The 25,809-nt window shown below is 42.5% G+C and overlaps 1 protein-coding gene across 1 annotated transcript in view; it reads right to left on the bottom strand.

Annotated features, from left to right (window-relative positions):
• The window catches only part of LOC122478362 (ankyrin repeat domain-containing protein 26-like), a 112,489-nt gene extending 89,471 nt beyond the window's left edge, over nt 1-23,018 (bottom strand). The window contains exons 1-6 of the mRNA XM_043572004.1: nt 22,478-23,018; nt 17,647-17,761; nt 17,312-17,485; nt 11,230-11,336; nt 7,139-7,209; nt 287-323 (exon numbers count right to left, since the gene is read on the bottom strand). Of these exons, the coding sequence (XP_043427939.1) occupies nt 287-323; nt 7,139-7,209; nt 11,230-11,336; nt 17,312-17,485; nt 17,647-17,761; nt 22,478-22,728 (755 nt within the window). The 5' untranslated portion in view covers nt 22,729-23,018. The remainder of the gene's footprint in view (nt 1-286; nt 324-7,138; nt 7,210-11,229; nt 11,337-17,311; nt 17,486-17,646; nt 17,762-22,477) is intronic.
• Nucleotides 23,019-25,809: the final 2,791 nt, after the last annotated feature.

The following is a 25,809-nucleotide window of genomic DNA, read 5'->3' as shown; positions in this document are numbered from 1 at the left end:
AACTGCTTTTGTTCTCTGTGTTCCCTTAGGAAACACATAATTTTCAGTTCATTCATTTCACTTCCTTTCCTTTCATTTTCCATTTCATTTCATTTCATTCCTTTATACTTTGAGAGTGAGTGCACACAGAAATCGGGAAAGACATCCCAAGGAGGCTGTCAGCGCAAAACCCGACGTGGGGCTTGAACTCACAAACCTGAGTTGAATCAAGAGTCACAATCTTAACTGACTGAGCCACCCAGGTACCCCAGCAAATGTCATTTTTACAAATCCATAAAAATCCTACCTGGTTATAGAGTCTTCCTCAGCATTCTTATCTGATCCTAAAGAAGAAAGCAAAATACATGTTAAATCAACAATCGAAAAATAGAGGAAATTACAAGTGTACGGCTTATGATTTGTTAAAAAGTATTGCTTTGGGACCACACCTGGAAACCACACTACACTGAGTGGTAATTATACCATTCGTAGGCTTAAAGCACTAAGAAATCTTACTTTCTCCTCTATATTGACCAAAAGCAAGAATGGGTTTTACGGAATTTGACACCTACAGGTGAACTGATGTTTACAATGGCCATCACTGACCGACTCTATGACACTGGAGGAAAATGGTGTCATTAGGAGAATGATTATCACAAGCTGACAATTTCAAACTGCAACTACCATGATTTTTCTGGACTTCCACTCCTAGAGAAGTTAAAAGAGAGTTTTTTTATTTTGCTGTAACACATAACTTCCCCAGCCATTTAGTAGAGACTGTTCAGTTTTAGGATGTAACACCTCACAAATGTGCTCCATAGCTATTGTACTTTGCAGCATGGCCAAATCATAGCAAACAGACTCTCCCTGGCCTTATTTCCAATGGCAAGGTAAGTAGGAAGAATTTGGCATTCCAATTTGATAAAGTTCTAACTTCTCGAGACTGTCTCCTTCCATTGCTAGAGAGTCTATCTAGGCCCACTGAACATCACAGAGGATGGTCCCAATGTTAGTGCTATGTAGTGGCTCATGATGTCATTTTCCTCAACCCTCCCCATTAGGTGACACACATCTAGAGAAATCATGCTTTTTTTCATGGAAGGCATATGTCATCAGATCCTCTACTGATGAGCAACAAAACAAAACAAAGGGCAAAGAATATCTTGAATGCCTACATTCAATTAGTGGGGAAATTTAATTTTCTAAACATTCAACCTTATCCACAGTATGATTGTTACTATATGACACTCTGGAAAGAGCAAGACTATGGAGGTAAGGTTTGGGGTGAATGTAGGGAAAAAGGGGCTCATCCCAGAGGACTATTTTTTAAAATTTTTTAAAGTTTATTTATTTTAGAGACAGAACATGAATGGGGGGAGGGTCAGAGAGAGAGGGAGACACATAATCGGAAGCAGGCTCCAGGCTCCGATCTGTCATTCCAGAGCCTGACGCGGGTCTCGAACTCGTGAACCACAAGATCATGACCTGAGCCGAAGTCGGACACTTAACCGACTGAGCCACCCAGGCGCCCAAGCACAGAGAACTTTTAAGGCAGTGAAACTCTTTCACACGATACGACAAAGGTGGATTCACATCATTACACATTTGTTAAAACTCATAGAATGTATAACACCAAGGCTGAACACTAATGCACATTAGAGACTTGGCCTCCAAATGAACAGTTCGTGTCCATATAAAATGCACCACTCTTGTCAGGGTGCCTGGGTGGCTCAATTGGTTCAGCGTCCATGTCTGGATTTGAGCTCAGGTCATGATCTCACTGTTCATGGGATCAAGTCCTGCATCAGGCTCTGTGCTGACAGCACAGGATTCTTTCCCCGCTCTCCCTCTGCCCCTTGGCTGCTCACACGCATACATGCTCTGTCACTCAAAACTGAACAAAGGATCTGAAAAAAAATTACTACAAAAACGGACCACTGTCGTGCAAGATGTTAACAACAGGGGGGCTAGGTGTGTACGGGTGCATGGTATGGTATATGGAGACTCTCTGTGCTTTCTATTATATTTTGCTGTGAACTTAAAGCTGCTGAAAAAAAGAAGGCTCATTAAATGTAAAAAACAATCAAACAAAGTACAACAACCAAACATGGCATCCATTGAAGCTACTCTTAGCATATATTAACCATGATACAGTCACCTTGAACATTAAGATAGAGATCAAAGTAACACAATAGGGGTACTGTCTCCCATATGGAAGTATATGAAAATACATAAAACAAAACACAAAAATACAAGTTACTTGTATACTTAGGCAAGAAAACAATTGATGAATATGACCAAATATAACTATAAACAGGGATTCAGCACTATATGAATCAAACCTGGGTTTTCCATATAATTGAGATTTTATTCTAATTTTAAATAGAAAATCATTATGCTGATCGTATCTAAGAATCATAATGAAAGCTTAATCACATAAAAAAAGATGATAATGACCTAATATTGCCCTAGTCTTTTTCGTACAGATACCTACTTCATATGGATGATGAAACTGAAACCAGTACCATGGTAACCATCATATTACTTGCTATTAAAATAAAATTTTAAGACACCACCAAAAATGAATTGAGGGCTGTAATTCCTATGCAGAAAAGGTTTCATCCAGCAGGCCAAAGATGGCTACTCTCAGAATATCCTACTTGAATTACTGGCCCTTGGTGGTTCCCTGGGATCTTGGATTTAAGGAAGGTTTCCACCATTCCCTAGCTTGGTAAGAGAAGCTCACTGTGCCTAAGTGTTGGTAAAATCAGTGTGTTTAAGGCCGTACACTTGATTTCTTTTTGGAAACCTGGAATTTTGGGACATGCTAAGGAGAAGATGCCTATGTGATTAGCATTTGATGAAAACCTCGGGCACTGAGTATCCATAAGCCTTGTACTGGCAGACAACATTTCACTTGTGCTGTCCTAATTTCATGCTGGAAGAATTAAGCACATCCTGCTAACTCCATAAAGATAGGATTACTGGAAGTCGTGCTTGGTCTACTCTGGACTTCACCCCATGCACCATTTGTCTGTGCTGATTGGCGTTTCTAGCCTGTCCCCATAACAAACCATAGGCAACAACTATATGCTGAGTCCTGTGAGATCTTCCAGTGAATAATCAAATCTGGGTGTCGTTGTGGTGCCTCTATCACAACTGCATTATATGAAATTTTTATTATTTGGGTTGATGTCATACACGTGGTTACAGTCAGAAGGTTATGTCACAGAATACCTTTCCTGGAATCTCTTTTTCTTGGTATTTGCCTGGAAAATTCCTACATTCCTATACATCCTTTTGAAGAAAGGTTTAAAAGGAATAGATGAAATCATGATGTCAGAAAGTGTGAAACAAGCAACAACCCTACTTTACTCAGAAAAAAAAAAAAAAGAGAGAATCCTGGTGGTTGCTGCTATGTTCTACCATACACAAGTTCCTCTCAAATATGAAAAATCAGTTAATTTTTCCAACTAACTAGGACTTAATTCATTTTTCTGGCAGATAGGAATCAAAAGAAGTAACAAGGATTGTTCTAGAAAAAACAGAACTATCAGACCTAGTATAAAAACATACTACTGATTATAGTTTTTTATTTGTTTCTTTTCCTTAATTTCTTAGACAATTAAAAATATAGTACACCTATTAAAGGCAGTCATTGCCAAAATAATCAAAAAGTCATAATTATTGTGTCCTCATTCCGGCTGCTCTCCTCTGTTCATCTGATAAAGTCCTACACATTTTTCATGTCCAATTTAAATGCTGGCACACAACCTGGAAACTTCTGAGTCTTCTGAGAGTTCTCTCTCACCCCCTAACTTTTCATATTCAGGAATCACAAATTTGTATTAACTATACTGTTTCGGTCTCTGCTTTATCTTTTCCCTGCCTGTGCCCTAGTCAAACATGAGTTCTTAACTGATGATTTTCGGAGGGAAAAAAAAAAGCCACCAAATATTATTGTTATTTCTTAAATGAATAAAAAATAAGCAAAATAAATGAGAAAGACACAAGACCCTGAAAAAAATATTAATGGAATAAATTCAACCCCCTGACGTTTTCAATCTTCACACCTGAAAGTTTCACAATGGACTAATACTAGGCTAACAAAACAAGAGCTTCCTTTGCCTCCCAGTCTCTTTATGTGGTTTCCTATAACCTATCCTCCATATTAGGGTTCAGCAAGCTACGGCCACAGGCCAAATCCAACCTGCCATCTGATTCTGTAAATAATGTTTTATTGGGGCATAGCCCCATGTCTTCACTTACATATTCCTATAGCTGCTTTCACACTACAAGGGCAGAGCTGAGAAACCACATCACCTAAAATATTCACTGGCTCTTTAGGAAAAAGGCTTGGTGATCTGTATTTTATGCATCAACCGGAGTGTCCTAACTCAAATCTAATCTTATTAGTCTTCTGCCTCAAATCCTCCAAAATCCCTGCATCAAATACTGCTGGCTCCCTCCCTAAGAGCCATTGCACAGTCTTCATTCTTGCTAGAGAATCACAACTTTATTTGGATATTTATTGTCTCCATACACAGAGAAGGCGGCCTCACCCCGGCTTCAAAAAGAGAAACTATTATTCTAAGCCAATCACAGAACCTGATTTACCAGGGACCCGTTGCGAATGAGTGTGTGACCTAACCTAGTCTTTAAGATGTTAGAGGAAGTCTGCTGCAAGCCTCTTCCTAGTGAAAAGAAACACCCAAAGGAAAGCAGTCCTTCCCACCCACTGGAAGTTGCCGTGCGAGAATGTGACACCTGGAGCCGTGGCTAATTAGCCACCCCGGAAAGGAGAAAGAAAAAGACCACCAGCTCCAAAACTGAACAAGAGACGACTGGCATCCTGATGACATCACTGAACCATCAAAACATTTCTGGTTCCTGCTGTTTTAGTCACTGTTAGACGTCACCCATTATTTGCCGCTAAAAGCATTCTACCGAAGAAATTGCCGGAGGCCTATCGGGGAAGATCTACTCCTTCCTACAGCACTAAGAAACTTCCATAAGCTTGTCTTACCTAGGTATTCACCCCATTCCCAACCATTGTCCTAGCACACGTTTTCTACCAGCAAAACCCAGCTGCTCATAAATCCCGCTAAGGTCACTCGCACACCTTCGCCTCTGCACTGCTGTGTACCCCGCCAAGCACGTAATCGTGATAGTTTACAAACATTGTCAAACATACAAATGTTGGTCCTTCTGCCTCTCTACCTGGCAAACTGAACTCCTCACTCTGCATGCTTACCGTAGATTCTACCCAGTCCTTGAAAACTCGGATTCCTCACCGGGAACTTACGGTAACTGGAACAAATGCCAATACAAAATAACAATGATAATTATAAGCTCTATGAGACTCTGGCACCCAGTAAGCACTAAATAGAGTAAATAATACAAATGGCAGTGGTAACAACAACTCCTGGGGTGCAGAGACTGGTTTTTGGATGTTTGTGTTCTACAACAACGGGATAACACTTAGTAGCTAACAGGCACTTAAGAGTTACTTGTGAAGTGAACAAATGGACATGAATAAAAATGATTCCTTTGAAAATTATTTTTAAAAACCACAGAAACTTTTCTGTTTCAAAAACCGCAGGGACAGCTCTATTCTGTTATGAGCACCTTAATGATCAAAACGCTGTCTGTTCTATCTTTGCCTTTCCTGTAACTTCCAAAACTAAGCTACAGAAGTTCTTTGGTAACAGTCTGCCAAGTTAAAGCTTTCTTCCTACTTTTCAGATTGTACAGTGCACTAGGTGCCACCACTAGGGAGCAACAGTAGCATTTGTGTGTGTGTGTGTGTGTGTGTGTGTGTGTGTGTGTGTGTGATTGTGAAACATCTTTGTGCTGTTATTATAATTTCTGGAGCCCAAGTTGCCCTATTTGAATACTTATGAAGATAAAATTTTGACTAATGGCAACAGAGTATCTTATTCTAACAAAATTACAGTGTCATGACAATTCTCCAACAGAAGAAAACATTGTTCTAATGAAGTCAACATATCTCATTCTGGATTTGTTGTTGTTGTTTTTAAATGTTTATTTTTTTTGAGAGATGCAGAGCATGCATGTACAGGGGAGGGGCAGAGAGAGAAGGAAAAGGGAAAATGCCACACAGGCTCTGAGCTGTCAGCAAGGAGCCCGACAGAGAAGTCTGACACAGGACTCCAACTCACCAACTGTGAGATGATGATGACCTGAGCTGAAATCAAGAGTTGGACACTTAACCGACACAGCCACCCAAGCGCCCTCTCATTCTGTCTTGATTTATGAGGAGTGAAGTTGATAATGGTGAGACCTTGTTGAGACAATATGTGAAATAACCTATGCCTCTCAACAAGGCATTGCTTTTCTTCAGTACTCGTGGAAGCTATCTGTAAAAAAACAATCTCATTGGCAGTGCTGCACACTAGCTAAGATTTTCAGTTCTTATTATTTGCCATTTGTTTATGGTACCAGGAAAGTACTGTAGAATTCCCAGTTTGAGGGCTGGTTCATTTTTTAATGAGACAAATCGCTAGGTAACAATATTTACTAAATATAATCCATTTGTAAACATTTTATAAAAGATCCATTTTTATAACAAGTGCAATTTGTTATAATATGTTTATGGAGGAAACATAAAACGTACTAACTTAACAATCTTTTTTCCTCTGGGCACCTGGATGGCTCAGTTGGTGAAGCATCTGACCTTGGCTCAGGTCGTGATCTCGCAGCTCACGAGTTCGAACCCCACATTGGGCTCTCTGCTGTCAGTGGTGGAGCCTGCTTTGGATCCTCTGTCTACCTTCCTCTGTCCCTCTCCTGCTCGCTCTCTCTCTCTCTCTCTCTCTCTCTCTCTCAAAATTAAATAAACAGTTAACAAAGCATTTTCGTATTTATTACACAAAGATGTCACATGGTATTTTAGGGGTCATGACTAAAATAATGAATTTCTTTTCAGATAATACTGCCTCATATTTTCAATTACCTACAGTTAACTTCTTAAATAATTCTGAACGTTAGACTATAGAGAAATTAAGAAAGAAAAAATATACATGCAATTTACACATTGGTGTTCTTTTCTTCATTGTTCTTTCATTATCAAAACACCCTTACTCTGACTTTACTTATGTTAGGACCACCAAGAGCAATTCACTATGTAAAGTCTTACCAGGATGGCTGCTTTGCAAAGAATTTTTAAGCATGATTTCTTCTTTATGTCGGCAAATTATTTCGTAACTGCTATGTATAAAAAAGGGTGATAAATAATATTACTATTTTAACACTGATATGAAAAACATTTACCAAATACATCAAATTCTTAGAGTATTTCAAATAATATCAGAGCAAATATCAAAACTTTAATTACCCCATGTACTTCAAATTTGTACATTCTAGAAGCTTTTCATTAAGTCTGTGCTTAAAGAAGAAAAAAACAGGAAGATGAACCAGTCATGAATTGAGGGCATTCTAGCTTAGTAAATTAGAACTAGCTTGCCAGGGGCACCTGGGTAGTTAAGCATCCAACTTTAGCTCAGGTCATGATCTCACGGTTTATGGCTTTGAGCCCCACGTCGGGCTCTGTGCTGATAGCGCAGAGCCTGGAGCCTGCTTTGGATTCTGTGTCGTCCTCTCTCTCTGCAACCACCCCCCACCCCAGCTCGTACTCCATCTCCCTCTATCAAAAGTAAATATACATCAAATAGAAATGAGAATTATTAGAATTCGCTTGCCAGAATGGAAAGTATTTGGAACTCAGAAGTCCTAGCTCTATAACCTATAGCTATTTGTTCTTGGAGAAGCCACTTCTCTTTGGCTCAAAATCTCCCTCTATAAACCAAGGGAAATTATTGCCTTAGTTTATAAGGTTGATAAGAGGATTTAGTGAGATACTATACCCAAAACATGGCCTCTCAGGCCATGGCCTCTTAGGTGATGCTCATTACTCTGGGAAGGGCAAGCTGAGACCTTCCATGACTTCAGAAAAAGATGCTCCACAGGATTTAAACCGGTGGTCCAGGGGCACCTGGGTGGCTCAGTCCGTTGGGCATCCAACTCTTGATCTCAGCTTGGGTCTTGATCTCAGGCTCATGAGTTCAAGCCCCATGTTGGACTCCACGCTGGGCTTGGAGCCTACTTAAAAAAAGGCAGGGGTACATATCTGCTAACAAAGGAGAAAGAGAAGTCCGATCTCTTCCTGCAGCATCATTTGAACCTCTCTGACAGCTTAGAATGGTCCCAACTAACATTTTCTGGCAAAAAAAAAAACACACACACACACACAAAAAAAAAAAAAACAAACAAGATCCTCAAAGGGTAACTCATAAGGAAAGTCTAGGCTAAGATATAGGTTCCACATAAGGTCTTTGAGTGTGGAGGGACAGGGGTGTATGGCGAAAGCCAGGAGGCCCAGCTGCCCAAACAGGGTGCTGGTGCTTTGGGATAGCTGCTGAGCATATGTGCATGTGCAGTGAACAAAGAAACTTTGTAGCTTTGAAATCTAAGTGTGGAACACCATGAAGACTGAAAACTGGATCAGCAAGGGAATCCTGGGAGTAAAGGTCAATCACAACCAGACTACAGCACCAGTTTCAACAGCAATTCTGCAGCAACAGAATCAAAGGAAACTGTGGAATGATCAGGATGTCCTTTTTTCCCCTCCAAATGACTTGTGAAAGAGGACTGTCTCTTTGGTCTTAGCGTGCTCCTTAGGTTCTTGGAAAATTCAAGGGACAGAGTACAGGAGATAGCCCTCAAAGGAAAGTAGAGGGTCTTCTACAAAACTGAACATTTCAAGACCCAAGTTACTAGTTAGAAAACACAGATGTAACATTATTTGTGTCCCATGCAGAGGGGTTATACTTGAAATGAAATGGATAAGGTTAGGATCCTGGAGGATAAATGTCTCAAAAGTCCTGAGATAAAGAATCCTGCACACATTCCTACTTCCAACTAGTCTAGTCCTTTGCTTGACTTCTGGCTAATGTTGTGGACTAACTGACTGCCATTCCAAAACTGCCTGATCAAACTACGAAATCCCATCTGTTACATACGAAGTTAACAGTTAAATTATTTTAAACCTCAGTTTAGTAATAACTAGCATTTTAAGACAAACACTTACAGATTAAAACCCTTAATATAAGCATATTCATCTGCAGCCCATCCATATACATCTTGAGGAAAGGGATCAATACCTTGCTGAAGAAGAAGCCTGACTACATTTGTTGAGTCATAATTTACAGCAAGCATGAAGGGTGTTCTAAAATAACAGAGATAACTTCACTCTTAGGAATTTAGAGTTATTTAAACAGCTAATTTGATATACTTTATCAGGTTAATATCTTGCCTATCTGTTCAGAATCGACCATTTACATGTTTCAGTGTTCATCTGTGTAAATGATCTCCAAGAGTAAAATGAAGGGACAAAAAGGAAGCTTCTTGTCCCACTTGGGTAATGTATTATAGACTTGCTAATTTAACGTCTTTTGATAAACAAGAAACTATGCTAGGTCACTTATCTGAATAGGTAAAGATTAAAAAAAAATAATTCCCCACGTCTTCCTTAATCTGATACAGTGCACTTCAAAGCCATCTAGAGGTCAAGCAAGTATAAAAACTATCTGCAGGCTTAAAATGATAATATTTTAATGTGAATGCTAACAAAAGAGGCATAAATACAGTTAACGATGCTGATAAGCATATGGTAGGCACTAAATTAAATGCTATGTATATAAAATATTATTTACGCACAACCACCCTTGAAGGATATATTATTATCCTACTTTTCATATCAGGAAACATATTTAGTGATGATACGTAACACTCCCAAGGTCACAACACCTAGCCAGTAGGAAAGCTATGAATCAACTTAGTCTTGTGTGAATCTAAAGCACATCTCTTCCTTCTTTATCACCCACCTATAACTTATCCTCATTAAAGGATAAGTCTATACAGTTAAAGTTATCTTTCATCTTTCTACTCCTACCAATTGAAAATAAAATCAAAAATACATATACTGGACATGAAAAAGGATAAAACCTGATGAGACTTGGTAATAGTAATTAATCATCACTTAGAGATCACCTAACGACATCAGTATTACTCAAAAAAGAAAAAAAAGCAATTTAAAGAAAAGTGTCATCCAAAAGACACAACAACTCCTATTTATGTTTAATATGCATTTTTTTAACATTTATTTGCTTTTGAGAGACAGAGCTCAAGCAAGGAGAGGGAGAGAGAGCGGGATACACAGAATCCAAAGCAGCTCCAGGCTCCAAGCTGTCAGCACAGAGCCCGGCGTGGGGCTCGAACCCACGAACCATGACATCATGTCCACAGCCAAAGTCATAGACTTAACCAACTGAGACACCCAGGCACCCCAACATACATCTTTGAAGGAAAAATGTATATGAAGTAGAAATTCTTTTTTTTTTTTAAGTTTATTTACGATTTATTTTGAGAAAGAGAGAGAGTGCACACGAGAGTGTGGGCAAGGGGCAGAGACACAGAGAGAGAGAAAGAGAGAGAGAGAGAGAGAGAGAGAGAGACAGAGAGAGAGACAGAGAGAGACAAAGAGAGAGAGAGAGAGAGAGAGAGAGAGAGAGATTGAGAATCCGAAGCAGGCTCTGCACTGTCAGCACAGAGCCTGATGTGGGGTTCAACCCATGAACCATGAGATGATCACCTGAACCAAAGTCGGATGCTTAACCAGCTGAGCCACCCAAGTGCCTCTATGAAGTAGAAGTGTAAAAAATACCATAAAAGGGTTAAGAAGGCCAATATTGGGCCATTAAGTAAATTAAGAGCTGAGAGTCCACCCTTTATAAAACTAAAATGAAATCCCTTTAGTTAACACAAAATCATGTGGCAGAAAAAAACAAAAAACAAACAAACAAACAAAAAACATTGCAGGAGCAACTGGGTGACTCGGTTAAGCATCAGACTCTTGACCTCAGCTCGGGTCTTGATCTCAGAGTCATGAGTTCAGGCCCAGCGTTGGACTCCACGCCGAACATGGAACCTACTTAAAAATAAACACTGCAAATGACATGAGTCAACATCATCAAGGAATATGAATTCTGCTATACCCTGTTCTTCATGTTGCCCAGTCAGAATAATTGCTTTCTACCTAACTGGTGATGTGTTGATATTTTTCACTATATAATTATAAATTAATCTTCTTCTTCTGAAGTTAATCTTCCTGACTTGAATAATTATTACCACTGTAGAACCATACTAAGGTTTAAAAGAAAACTACTGCACCTTTTTAATTTATCCTCTGCATGTATATTTGCTGCCTTTTCTACCAGAACTTCCACTATTTGCTGTTTGTTTTCATTTACAGCAACTAGAAGTGGTGTGATGTTATCCTGTAAAAGAGCAAAAACAATTTAGAATTTACAAAATTATACCTTTCCATACGGAATTTTAAAACATACAAAAGATCCTCTAAACTTAAACATATAATACAAAAAGTAAATAAAAAATGGCCTCTTCCTTCCCACCACTGTGCTTTCACCTGCTGCTGCTTCTCTTTAAAATAGCCCTCCTCCACTGGGGCACCTGGGTGGCTCAGTTGGTTAAGTGACCAACTGCAGCTCAGGTCATGAGCTCAGGGTTTGTGAGTTCGATCCCTGCATTGTGCTCTATGCTGGCAGCGCACAGCCTGGAGCCTGTTCCAGATTCTCTCTCTCTCTCTCTCTCTCTCTCTCTCTCTCTCTCTCTCTCTCAAAAAGAAATACACATTAAAAAAATTTTTAATGAAATAGCCCTTCTCCACCTTCTTCAACAGATTATATGAAGTCATTCTCCCAAACTCACTTCAAACACTCACTGGTTCCAAGATCGTTGCTTCTATCACAGTACTTATCATGGTACACTGTAGTTATTGTTCCCTATCTAAACCAAGTGCTTCTTGAGAGCAGGGGCTATTTCTTATCTCTGTATCTCCAAACTCCAAAACACAGCAGTATATGCTTTAAGTACTTTTACTGAATTAATAACCTAAATGATGATCTCTGGAGTAGTGTTTCTTAAATTATCTTCCAAAGAATACCTTCTTTGCCAGAAGGTAAGTACTATGTCCCAATGGAAAGATTTCATGATCATCTATGTTTGAGAAATATTATAAAACTGCATTATATGTCTGGCATTACAGAAATCCATGTAAATCTGCTCAGTCCCCATTTGACAATCCTTTTTGTGGCAAACATTCACATTTGAGGAATCAGAGTTTCAGGGATATAGTTTGGAGAGATTTCCGACAAAGGTGAAGCTTTTCCCCAAGTTATACAAACTTGCTTGTCTTCTGTCAGTGGTATCAGGATCCACTCACATCCGAGATGTCAACATAAGGCATCGCTGCTCCAAATGGGTCACCAAGGAGATGGGCTCAGAACTCCAAGAGTTAAGCTTCAAATGAACTTTGATTACTTAATATTAAATAGCCCATGGGCTTTCTCCTATTATAAAATGCTAAATTTTTATCTTAACTGTTAGGAAGCTCCATATGAAATTTTATTGTCAATTATAATAATCCTGGGACCCTAATACATATCTACTTCTAAAAAAATCTGTATTCTAGTTGTATTCCAGTTTCCACTGGAATAGCTACTTACTTTATATTTTAGGCAAAATATAAATTGGAAATAAAAATATAATGGCTTATCAATAAAAATTCAAACACTGATTTATACAGATCATTTTTAGCATAATGAAAGTGACCACATTATTTGCATTTTTAGGGAACAATGCTGAGGAGAAAGAGAGTATTGTCTGCAATAGGCATAACCTATTCAACTGTAACCATGATTAATCTAATACAGTTTGCAAATATTCCAATAGGAATACGATTATTCAAATTTTGTTTCTTTTAATGTTTATTTATTTTTGACAGAGAGAGACAGAGCCTGAGCGGGCAAGGGGCAGAAAGAGAGGGAGACACAGATTCCGAAGCAGGCTACAGTCTCTGAGCTGTCAGCACAGAGCCCCACATGGGGCTCAAACTCACAGACAGCGAGATCATGACCTGAGCCGAAGTCGGACGCTCAACCGACTGAGCCACCCAGGCACCCCAGGAATACGATTATTCATAGTACACAGAAGGAAAAAGTGTCTTGTTTTCAAACTAACTTATGGGGCACCTGGGTGGCTCAGTCAGTTAAAAGGCCGACTTCGGTTCAGGTCATGATGTCATGGTTTGTGAGTTCAAGCCCTGCATTGGGCTCTATGCTGACAGCTCAGCCTGGAGCCTGCTTGGGATTCTGTGTCTCCCTTTCTCTCTGCCCCTCCCCCACTCATGCATGTGCTCTCTCTCCTTCAAAAATCAATAAACGGTAAAAAAATGAATACAATACAAAAACAACTTAGAAAGTCTAACTGGGAAAATTCAATCCTGTTCCGAAGACATTAACATAAAATACAAAATATATATTATAAATTAATATGGATTGCCTTGAAAACCTTGAAATCTTTATCAAAATAGACCATAAAACAGAGGCGCCTGGGTAGCTCAGTCAGTTAAGCATCTGACTCTTGACTTTGGCTCAAGTCATGGTCTCATGATTCATGAGTTCAAACCCAGTGCCTCCTAGGGATTCTCTCTGTCTGTCAAAATTAACTTTAAAAAAAAATTACCAAGGTTTCTTTGTGTCCAAAAGAGATCTGATTAGCGCAGTCTAAAATATATATATATATATATATATATATATATATATATACACATATACATATATATGTATATATATGTGTGTATAAATATATGTGTGTTTGTGTGTGTGTGTGTATATATATATATATATATATATATATATATATATATATATATCATAAAACAGTAATTGTAAACACAATGCTTATGGAGGCAAAGTAGGTGACTCGAGTAAGTGAAGAACCTAAGTGGGGACAGTAGCAAACTGGAGACACCCATACCTCATACAAAAAGGTCAGCCGCTGGAATGCATACCAAACAGTAGTATGGGCTCAAAGTACCAGGTATGATTCTATAAGAAAAGTCTGAAATCCAGATTTCTGCATGAGTGTCATAATTTTAAATGTTGACTCAATGTATGGAGGAAACGAAACACATCCAGGGGCCAAATTTAGTCAATAGCCCACGGGTATTTTGGTTGTGCATAAAGCATATATTTGTATGTAAATCTTTCCTGAAGTATCAGTATCATGTTTTCCCAAAAACTTAGGCCCCAACATGTAATAAAAAGTGCTATTAAGACTCATAAGAGGGGAGCCTGGGTGGCTTAGTCAGTGGAGCATCTGATGCTTGACTTCAGCTCAGGTCATGATCCCAGAGTTGTGGGACTGAGTCCTGCATCAAGCTTGGCACTGAGCTTGGAGCCTGCTTGAGGTTCTCCCTCTCTCCCTCTGCCCTTCTCCCCCACTCACACTCTCTCTGTCTAAAAGAATCACAACAAAAAGACTCGTAACACCCACCTTAAGAATTTTTCCAACGCTTATTAAAACTGCAATCTATCTGTGTTTAATTCTCCCAGACTGTTAATCAAATAGACAAATTAGTTCACAACTATGCTGAAACTAAATTATGAAAACAATTCCCAACTGTATTGTCACTAACTGCATTTCCATGTTTAAAACTACCATTTGGATTATGCCAGGGCTATATGAATTTAACAGACATCATAAGACAGTTGGTCACATAGCTTCAACTAATAAAGATTCAAGATTTTCTCCTATTGCAACCAGGAAAACACTGCTTGTAATAACCAAATGGCTATGAATATGAGAGAGAGAGAGAGAGAGAGAGAGAGAGAGAGAGAGAGAGAGACAGCAAGCGTGAGCGAGTGGGGGAGGGGAAGGGAGAGAGACTCTCATGTGTCTCTGCACCATCAGTGCAGAGCCCAATGTGGGGCTCGAACTCACAAACCATGAGATCACAACCTGAGTGGAAGTCGGACGCTTAATCAACTGAAAAACCTGGGTACCCCTCCATTCAGTAGTTAGCTTCTTTTAAATTTTTTTTAAATGTCCACTTTTTGTGGAAGAGAGAGAAAGAGCACGAGCAGGGGAGGGGCAAAAAGAGAGGGAGACTACAGAATATGAAGCAGGCTCCAGGCTCTGTCTAAGCTGTCAGCACAGAGCCCAACACGGGGCTAGAACTTGTGAACTGTGAGATGATGACCTGAGCCTGAAGTCAGATGCTTAACCGACTGAGCCACCCACACACCCCAGTAGTTCTTAACCAAGAGTTGTAGCACAGTCTCAAAAAAATATTTCTAAATATCCATGTCTATGTATACATGTTACTAGATTTACTCAAACTCTTCAGGAGAGAGTTTAGGCTTGTTTAAAAAAAAATTGAAACTTCCCCAGGCACGGGGATTCACCACCACAATTCTAGCTGAGAGTGGTGCAGCAGACAATCACATCAGTCTCATCTATGTGGCCAACTCCCTCTATCATTTGAAGATTTAGCCAAAAGAATGACTTATCAAAACTGCATTTAATTTCCCTGAGCAGAGGTAGAACAGGGACTAAATGTAAAGTCAAAATGCAACTTGATTGCGTTACTTTTAAACTTCTTACTTCCCACCAAGATATTCTAGATTTCAGAGCAGAGTTTAGACTCTTACCTAAGTGGCTGTTTCTGCCAGAATAGGATTATATGACAGTTAATTATTTGTTCTTTCTTCTCATTGCCCACGTAATCAACCACCTGTTCACTGCCAATCTGATTTCTTCTGAGTCCTCCTACACTTGGTCTCTAGGCAGGTTTGCAACTCACTGTTTCCCTAAGTAACAATTATTCCCCTCAAAAATTGAAGACTCCTTGACTAACCATATAAACTGAAGGGGAAAAAAAACAATAAAACAAACAGCCTCTTCTTGTTATTTTATCTCACTTGTCAAATTTCCAAATTGGCCTACTTAGTTCTGACTGCTCCCTCCTTTCCCCTTTTTTCTCTTAAGCCTTGGCCAATAAAAGATAAATCCCATTTTTATAAATCACTTTTTTTATCAAATAGGAACTTGTCAACAGCAGCGATGTTTTTTATTGTAAAATGCATTTGTTTTCTTTGAGTTTTAAGACAAAGCCTAGGGCAAATTTTGCTTTCCTGTGTTGTTTTCCACTAATAAAAAAAATTGGATGGGAAAAATATTTGGAAACAAAATAAGTTTTACCTTTAACAAATATATTGTTTTCATAAATATTTTCCATAAATACATAAAACAAAGCAGTATTCTCTGTTTATTTAAAAGTATCCTCATTTAAAATGAAATCTTAGGGGTGCCTAGGTGGCTCAGTTGGTAGAGCATCCAACTTCGGCTCAGGTCTTAATCTCATGGCTCATGAGTTCATGCCCTGCATTGGGCTCTGTGCTGACAGCTGGGAGCCTGGAGCCTGCTTCAGATTCTGTGTCTCCCTCTCTCTGCCCTTCTCCCCCTCTTGTTCTGTCTCTGTCTCTGTCTCTCTCAAAAATAAATAAAAAATAAGAAGGAAGGAAGGAAGGAAGGAAGGAAGGAAGGAAGGAAGGAAGAAGAAATCTTAGATAAATAAGTTATTGCCAAATATTTTCATTCAGGGAATCCTTGAACTTCCATATACGTAAAATTGACCCTGCCCATGTCAACCAAGGGTGTTCCTCTAGGGGCTTCAGCAGTGAAAGGTAATGCATGTCAAAGAAAAGGAAGGTGGGCCATCAAGTGTGGCCATCATCTACTCCCCATGTACAGCTACAACCCTGCTGAGGAGCTACACAAGGTTGAGCAGGAGCCACTCTCTGAAGTGGGACACCCCAACATGGTACATGGCTGGCCGAGTGGCTACCAACACAAGTAGATGCCTTTGCTGGATGTCAAGACATGACCTGACCCCAATGCCCTCATCTTCAGAGCAGCGGGGCCTGCAGTGCCCAGCACCTACAACCTGCTGCTTTCTCCTCCCGCTTGCACACATCCAAGCTCTCCCTGCTGCGTCTGGGTCTCCATTCCTCCTCCCACCTATCCCCAGCAGCACCCCTTGCCTAAGCCCCTGCATAGCACCCAGCCTCCATCATCACCTCACTCCCCTCTAGACCTTTAGTCCTTTATGGGCTCTGAGACTACCATCCACTTGTAGGCACTAATGGAAACATTTTCTTTCTGGGGTGGAAGGGTGGCTGGGAGATACAACTTTGCCCTTTCTGTGGGCACTGCCTTTTTCTAGCCCTCCCTGACTTGGCATTGGAGTTATTTCCATTATGACAGGGCCTGATGTATAGAATTCAGTGAGTGAGTGAGTGTGTGTGTGTGTGTGAAATAAAACATTTTGAGGCTAAAATATTCATGTATATATATAAAATTTCAAATAATGTATAAATTAGTTCTTTACCTTATTTCTTGCTTCAGTATTCGCATTGTATAGCAGCAGCTTCTCTATTATGGATATATTATCACCAAAGGCCGCATAGTGGAGAGCAGTGTTGCCACTCACATCCCTAATATTTGGATCGGCACCATTTTCCAATAGTATGTTTACACATTTCTCTTCCTGGCACTGTACGGCCTGTCAGTGATATGCCAAGAAACAGAGTGTAAATTCTGAGAATTTAAAGTAAGCATGCCACAGGTTTCACCAATTCGTTTTGTTTCAAGGCAATAATTTCATTTTCATTCTAAGTAATGACATCAAATCCATCTCAGGCAGACATAGCTGGTACTACATACCTTCATGAGAGCTGTCCTGTTTTCATGATCACAGAGGTTAAGATGACATTTCCTCTCTACTAGGAGGGTCACCACTTCTGGATGGCCATTGGCACAGGCCAAATGGAGAGCAGTCCTAAAAAAGTGAGAGGACTTTTTAGGAGATGATAGTGCACTCTCTCAAACCTTGCAGTTAATTCAGGAAATTGTAAACATTAAGTAGCATGTTATTCCTATGCCTCCAAAACAAAGATTCAGTTTTCCTCTGGAGAAAGTACAATATTTAGTAGTGATTACTCATCACACTAATAAAAGAGCAGCCTGTTTGAAGAGAAAGAGCATGACCTCGGGATTCAGCTCCACTTGGGTTTGAATCCTAGTTTAACTCTGTTACTCACTAGTTATTGCTTAGACTTATCCTCAATGTCCTCAACAAAAGGGGATAAAAAGAGTAGTTGTCTCGTGTCACCTGGCTAGCTCAGTCTGAAGAGCATGTAACTCTTGATCTCAGGGTCGTGAGTTTGAAGCCCCACAGTAGGTGTAGAGATTGGTAAAAAAAAAAAAAAAAAAAAAAAAGATAATAATAAAATAAAATGCCATGAAATGAAATAAAATAAAATACTGAGTAGTTATCTCACAAGATCTCGTTGTGATGCTTAAATGAGGATCTATGCAAGTATTTAGAACACTTCCTAGCACAAATAACATCTCAATAGTTGTTGGATAATATAATTTTTTACAATTACTACTGCTTTACATAGACAACACTTCAATTAGGTACCTTGATACAATTACACCTACTTTGCAGATATGTTTTAAGGATTAGCAAGAATACTGCATTTCAATGATTCTAGGATGCTTATTTTGTCACATTTTAATATCTCTGACATTGGAATGCAATTTATAACTCAAAACGTCTTACAACTGTAAATGGCAGGACTTTAAAAAAATAATTGGCATATAAAATAGTGGGACACCATAGAATCTTGGTGTCTTCCATTATGTGAAATGATGGTATATACAATAGGTCTATTGCAGTTCTAGTCATATGATTGGCACTTAAAGAAATTTTAGTTCTGAAAAGCATTATAGGAAAAGAGGACTAAATTAACAAAAGGAAAACATTTTTTAAGGACTTCTTACTTTGCTTCTCAAGAAACTTTAAGCCACAGGAAACTCAGGATTCCAATGACTAGGAACAGCTCATTTTATTAAATATTGAGGTCTACAGATTGTACGAAAATCAAGTATTTCCAGCGATCGATATTAGTAGTTACTACTCTCATAAATTTCAGAAGGTCAGGTAAAGCTTATCTTTTACAATTTCCTATCTTCAGAAACTTTGAAAGGAAGGAGGAAAACTTCCCATTGAGATTAAGTCCTAATACTTCAATGTAAAATTTCTCATCTTAGGGGTGCCTTGCCGGCTCAGTCAGTAGAGCATAGGACCTTGATCTCAGGGTTGTAAATTTGAGCCCCACGATGGGTATAGAGATTACTTAAAAATAAAATCTGGCGCAGAGCCTGCTTTCGATGCTCTGTCCCTCCTCTCCCTTTCCCCCTCCCCCTGCTCATGCTTTCACCCTCAACAATACATAACACTTAAAACATAAAGTAAACAAGATAAAAGCTGGGGCACCTGGGTGGCTCAGTCTGTTAAGCGTGCAGCTCTTGATCTGGGCTCAAGTCACGATCTCATGTTCACTGGCTCAAGCCCCGTGCTGGGACTCTTTGAAAAGTGTATTGGAAAAGTTCCTGCTTTCAGCACGGGGCCTGCTTGGGATTCTCTCTCTGTCCTTCCATTCCCCCCACCCCCACCCCCACCCCCACCCCATCCCTCTCAAAAAATAAATAAATAAACTTAAAAAATAATATCTTTAGAAAATAAATAAATAAAATTCCTCATCTTGCTCATACTGTGCAAAATGAAGTCTTTGAGAACAAAAGAATCTTGGGTAGAGTATGTCCGCTATATATGTCCGCTATATATATGTCCGCAGGTTCTAGGTGATAAATAAACAGAGGAAAAGAGTGGATAAATACATTTGGAGAGTTCAATATTTTTAAAGAAAAGGTATATAAAGGAAAGCATACTTCTGAAACAGTAAATAATCCCTTATATTTGCTAGGTCTTGTTTTTTTCATAAGCACACAACTAATATATTTTATTTTCATGATTAATATAAATCATTTACCTATTACACGTAATAAAGCTACCTATAACAGAAAACATATGTATATGCTTAATATACGCATAATAAAATCTACAAGTGCAAATAAAAATACTCCCTTTACTTCTGAAGAGGCCAAAAGTTGTCCAAATGTGCCAATCCTCAAAAAACATTTTAATTAACTCACTTTTCTTATTTTACATCCAAAAATATTTTTAACACAAAGTGAGAAATTATTTTTATGTATATAAGATCAATATTCTTGCTCTTCTCCAGGATCACTTCAACGACAATAAACCCTTTCTGTTGATAATAAACTTTTAATAGGACCTTTATACACCTTTTCCTGTAGAAAGCACAGATTTTCTTTGAAGGCAAAGAAAAATGCATGTAAATACAAAGGCTCAGAAATAACAAATGTCGTCACATTTTCTGCATTTTTGGGCTTAACATAAAACTGTAGTCTGCTTGTGTGTACCTATGATCACACTGATTTTTGTTCTCACTTAATGATCCACTAAAGCACAGCTCTGCATCTCTGTGTATATCTATTATCTATGCCACTTTCAATGATCACATATCCATCTTATGGATGTAATGACATTTACTTATAAAAGCCATTATACGAGTACTTCTTAATACATTGTTATTGTAAATAGTGCTGAGAAAAGCAAAATGTATGTCATTTATCTCTAGTGATTTCCTAAAGATATTTTACTAGAAATAAAATTGATGGGTAAAATGAATACATATTTTTTAAATGTGGTACTTATACCAAATTGTCTGTTGGAAAGTCAAAAACAACTTAAACTTTAAGCGGCAGCATAAGCACCATCACTCTATTTTCACAAAGGTTGTAGATGGAAAACTGTATTTCAGTCCCTTTTTCACTTAAATTTCTTTTTTCCCAGGGACACTATATTTCCCTGTGTCCACTGGTCCCTTGTAGATATGCAAAGAAATACTTTGCACGATTTCACATTAGAGGTTTTTGTTTGTTTTGATTTCAAAGACTTCCCTGTAAAACAAAGACAGATTCTGTTGTCTGATACAAATATGTTGTAAATATTTGCAAGTGCATTGTCTTTTATTTTAATAATATTATCTTCTGATAGAGGCTTTTAGTTGTTTATGTTGCTAAATCAATCTCCAGGATTCTTGATTTAAAAAAATATTTTTTAATATTTATTTATTTTTGGGAGACAGAGACACAGCGTGCAAGCAAGGGAGGGGCAGAGAGAGAGGGAGACACAGAAGCTGAGCTGTCGGCACAGAGCCTGAAGCGGGGCTCGAACCCACAAAGCACGGGATCATGACTCCCAAAGTCAGACCGCTTAACCAACTGAGCCACCCAGGGGCCCCAATTTTTTTTTTGAGAGAGAAATAGACAGAGAGAGAGAGAGAGAGAGAGAGAGAGAGAGAGAGAGAGGCAACACAGAATCCCAAGCATGCTCCACATTGACAGCAGGGAACCCGTCGAAGGGCTTGAACCCACGAACACCTGAGATTATGACCTGAGCCGAAATCAAGAGTCAGAGGCTTAACTGACTGAGCCACCCAGGCACCCCCCAAAAGTCTTGCTTTTCAAGTCATTCTTAGGATGGGTAAATAGGCATTTGTGGGATTTTTTTCTGTTACTTTTCTTATTTTGCATATTACAATTTTTAAATTTATAGCCCATCTGGAACTTATTTTAGGGAGATAAAATTCTAACAAGTTTTCTCCAAATAGGCTGTTTCTCCACTACTTACGAATAGTTCACCTTTTCCTACTAATATGAAATGTCACCAGTATGAAATTCTAAAGTCTTAAGTATATTTGAGCGTTGGTCATGTTCTACTCTGCACTACTCCTTTATCTGTCTTTTCAGCTGTGAGTAAATGAATAATTTGTGGAAATTTCAGGTACCTTTTGATATCTGGAAGGGCAAATCTACCTCCCATATAAAAACATAAGTTCTTAGGTTAATTCCAGTTTGTTAACATACAGTTTTCTATCAGTTTCAGATGTACAAGATAGTGAGTCCAAAAATTTCCTTAATGACATCACAAGAAGAGCATGTGTAGCTCAAAATTCTTAAAACCAGGATGCTTTCATTTGCTTTACCTAACACTGACAAATACAGGAAGGGTACACATTTTGAGAAAAAGGAGTCCTCCTATTCAGAGCCATCTTCCACTTCAAAATGTCCTTCCCAGGTCCCTCAGGAAATAGCACACACACCTAAGCGTACACAGACATAAACTGGGTACTGGATTTTGTCCCAAGAATTTCTAGCCCAGAAGTTGATTACAGGAATTATTTCTCCCATTATGCACTTTTCTATGACGTTATGGTATAAAAATGAATCCATTAAAAACAACATGTTGTCGACACTTAATTTCGTGTGTATTACTATTGAAATTTGGGTAAATCACGTCAAACTTGAGAGTCAAGTGGTCTTTTCAGGAATTACCGGGTACGTGCCAGGGCAGCTGAAGACTTTGTTTTTGCCGCTCACGCGGTCGGCCTGGTGCTAGACCACGTAGGGTTCCCACGACCGAGGGGCAGCGGGACCTCAGGAGGGAAGAGAACCCAGCCCCCCGAGGGAGGGCTCGGATGCACAGGTAGAGCTAGGCCAGGTGTGCTCTTCTCCCAGGTCCGTCCCACCTCCTCCCTGCCAGCCTCCACGCCCCTAGTACCTGTTCATCTTGTCTCTATCATCCACGCCATTTTCCGCCAAGAACAGAATCTGCTGCACTTGCGCTGCGTTGCCCATCCAGGCAGCCTTGTGGATCTTTCTGAGATCTCTGTCTTGGACATGGTAACCCAGCAGCAAGTTGTCAGTTGTATTGTTCTTCTGCCCAACGCCCCTGCCCTGCCTCTGCAAGCCAGAAGCGGAGCCCAAGGGCGACATGCCCTTCTCCCTCCCGAACCCCCAAATCCTCTTCATTGCGAAGCCGGCGGGCTCCACAGAGACTTCACCCCGCCCTCCCTTTCCACTACCTCCCGAGCCCAACACTAGCGTCGGAGACAGGCCAAACCCGCCTGGCCACAACACGCCAGCAGTGAGGATCCGCGTTTGGGTAGCTGCCACTTCTCAGTCACCGGCAGCAAGCAATACCGCCAGACACAAGCGCGCTTGCGCACTTCAGAAGAGGCAACCACTGCGCATGCGCACAGAGGCCTAACTGTCAACGGTACCCACAGCTCCGACGCCCCCCTCGCCAGGCCCAGCGCGGGGCAGCGAACAGAGGGGAGGGGGCTCCGGGTGGGGGGTGGGCCGGGGTCCCAAGCCGCGGAACCCAGCGGGAGCCGGCACCTCTGCTCGCCACGCTCGGGTCTCGCCTCGGCACGCTTCTCGCCCCACGCGCGCCTCCCGAGGGGCCCCTCCCCCGCGCCGCGGCCCAGGGTGCAGCCAGGCGGCCCTGCCTGGACCGCGGGAAGGGGTGGAGGTGGGGCGGGAGGCGGGGATAGGGGCCGGGCCCGGGGCCGCGACGCCCGCGAAGCCTGGAGCCCGCTGCAGCCGCCACCGGATCCCGGGATGGGACGAGAGACTGCGGCGGAAGCCAGCATCTCCCAGCCTGGAGCTCCGGGGCCGCGGAGCCAACGCCGCCGCCGCCGCTGTTGCCTCTGCTGCTGAGACCAGGCTGGAGATGGGTGAGTTGACACTGGCGTCCCGGGGGACCCGCGCCACAGTCCCTCCATCCACGCACTCCTGGCCCTCCGCCTTGAACTCCGCGCTGCCGGCACAATCCCCCCCCCCCACCCTCACGCCTTCAGGGCTCCCACAGCCCCCTCCCTCCCTGAGCATGACCCTAGGGGCGGGAGCGGGAACCCCGGGCCCGGGGGTTGGGGGCTTCGAGACAGGGAGGTGGGGGCCGGATGCCAGGGAGACTACTGGGCTCCCACTCCCACGCCCAGGCCCAGCTGGGCACTGTGAACGGACGGGAGGGGGCTCCGGTGGGGGGTGGGGCGGGGTCCGGAGCTGCCAAGCCAGGCGGGAGCCAGCACCTATGCTCGCCGCGTTCCGGCCTGCCTTTGGCACCCCTCTCACCCCACACGCCCCTCCCGGGGGGCCCTTTCCGCGCGCCGCGTCCCAGGGTGCAGCCTGGCCGCCGTGCCTGGACCGTGGGAAGGGGTGGAGGTGGGGCCGGGCGCGGGGCCGCGATGCCCGCGATGCCGGGCGCATGCCTCAGCCTCTGCCCGAGCCCGAGATGGGGTCACAGACTGCAGCAGACGCCAGCATCTCCCCGCCGGGGCCTCGAGGACCGGGCAGCCATCGCCGCCATCGCCGCCGCCGCTGTTGCCTGCGCTGCTGAGACCCGGCTGGAGATGGGTAAGTTGACCCTGGCATCCCAGGGAACCCGCTCCGCAGCCCCTCCATCCACGCCCTCCTCCTGGCCCTCCGCCTCCATCTCCGCCTCCACTTGACTCCTGAATGACTCTGTCCCCTTGTGGTGATGGTCTGGTCACTGCTGTTCCTTTCTCTTCTTTCTCACACTCAGTGGGACATTTGGGCACTTGCGGCCCTTTTCCGGAATGCTCTCGGGATCTAGCAGAGGGAAAAGACTAGTCAGAGGAGCAAGAACAGACTGGCGGCTCCATATGAAGGAGCAGGCCCCGGTGCCTACAGCCCTGCATGGTGCCCTGTGCCATTTGGTGAGGGATTCTTGAGTGTCCCCCGGTGGAGACGGTCGGGTCCTGAGCCGAGGGCGCCGCGGCCCCTCGAAGGCAGGGGTGGGCAGAGTTGGATTGGGAAGGGAAAAGAGAAAGGGCTCTATGTTCCCGCTCCACAGAGGCTCCCCAGGCGCACCTGCTCCAGGCCACCTCTCCTGAAGGAGGTGGAAGACCTTGCTTGGGCTCCCAGAGAGCCGGAGCTGTAGGATCTGGGCCAGGAGCAGCCTGGTCACTTCCCCAGATCCCCGTGAGGCAGTGTTACCAGCCCCCGCTTTTCTGCCTCCAAGAGAGTAGGATTCCAGAGGTGGGGGCGGGGGGCAGAGCCAGGGTCCCAGCCCTTCCTTTGAGCCAGCAGGCAGCAGCCGGGCATGGTGCCAGGCACTGATGGGGTGACCCAGGGGTGAACTGAGCACCCAGGGGTGAACTGAGATCCCTTCCTGTTTCCCCTCCTTCCTTGCCGGGTCTCCTCCGGCCCATCAGCCATGCTGCTCAGAGCGCTTTGAAGGCTGGAGCCCTTCCCTGTGTCTCTGCTCTCCACCACTTCGCTCCCATTGTGGGGGACCCGTCGAGTTCCTGTACATGAGCCACCTCATCGGGGTGTGCCTTGCCCAGTCAGGACTAGACTTTTTCCAACCCCAGACCAGTTGTGAGAGCCCAGCAGCACTGACTGCAGCTGCAGGTGTGTGGATTTGGGGGCGGAGGGGGGCTGTCGTCAGCACCTCCTTTGCATCAGGCTCTGTGCTGGGGCCCCAGGAGAGTTGGTCAGCACCGTCCAGTGTAGGGTGAGGAGCCCTGGGGGGCAGGCCAGGGGTGAGGCAGCTCAGTCCTTCCTCAGTCTGGGGGAAGTGCAGTTCAGCTGAGCCTACCTTGGCAGGGAGTGAAAGATTACACAGAAACTTGGAGCCTCCTAGAGGATTTGGACTTTATCCTGGGAGCAGGTGTTCCAAGCTGAGAGGGACAACATCAGATGTGGCTTTTGCTAGGCTCGTGGGGCTCAAGCCAGGAGCCCCTTCCCTGGCAAGGCTGTTGCTGTTGTCCTGGTGAGCATGGATGGTGGCGCAGGCAGCGTGGGAGAGTGGCACAGGGGGCCGGGTGGGACGACGAGTACCTGGGCATTGAATAGATGTGCCTGGCAATGGGGAGCTCGAGGTCAGCGAGAAGCCAGATTCTGGACGACTGCTGGGATCCTGGCCTGGGAGACTGGGTGGATGGTCATATCTCGGGTTATCAGCTCAGGTTTCCGGAACCACAATTTGAGCAAGTTCTTTGTGCCTGGTTTTGCGGCAGAGGGTCCCAGGCAGGATGGGAGCCAACTCTGAGCCCAGGCCTCTGCCCTCTACCTTGGCCCAGACCC

Source organism: Prionailurus bengalensis, unplaced genomic scaffold (genome assembly GCF_016509475.1).
Source record: "Prionailurus bengalensis isolate Pbe53 unplaced genomic scaffold, Fcat_Pben_1.1_paternal_pri Un_scaffold_55, whole genome shotgun sequence".
In the NCBI taxonomy this organism is placed as follows: domain Eukaryota; kingdom Metazoa; phylum Chordata; class Mammalia; order Carnivora; family Felidae; genus Prionailurus; species Prionailurus bengalensis.
Note: the sequence above shows the minus strand (reverse complement) of the source record. Positions and strands in the feature narration are given on the sequence as shown.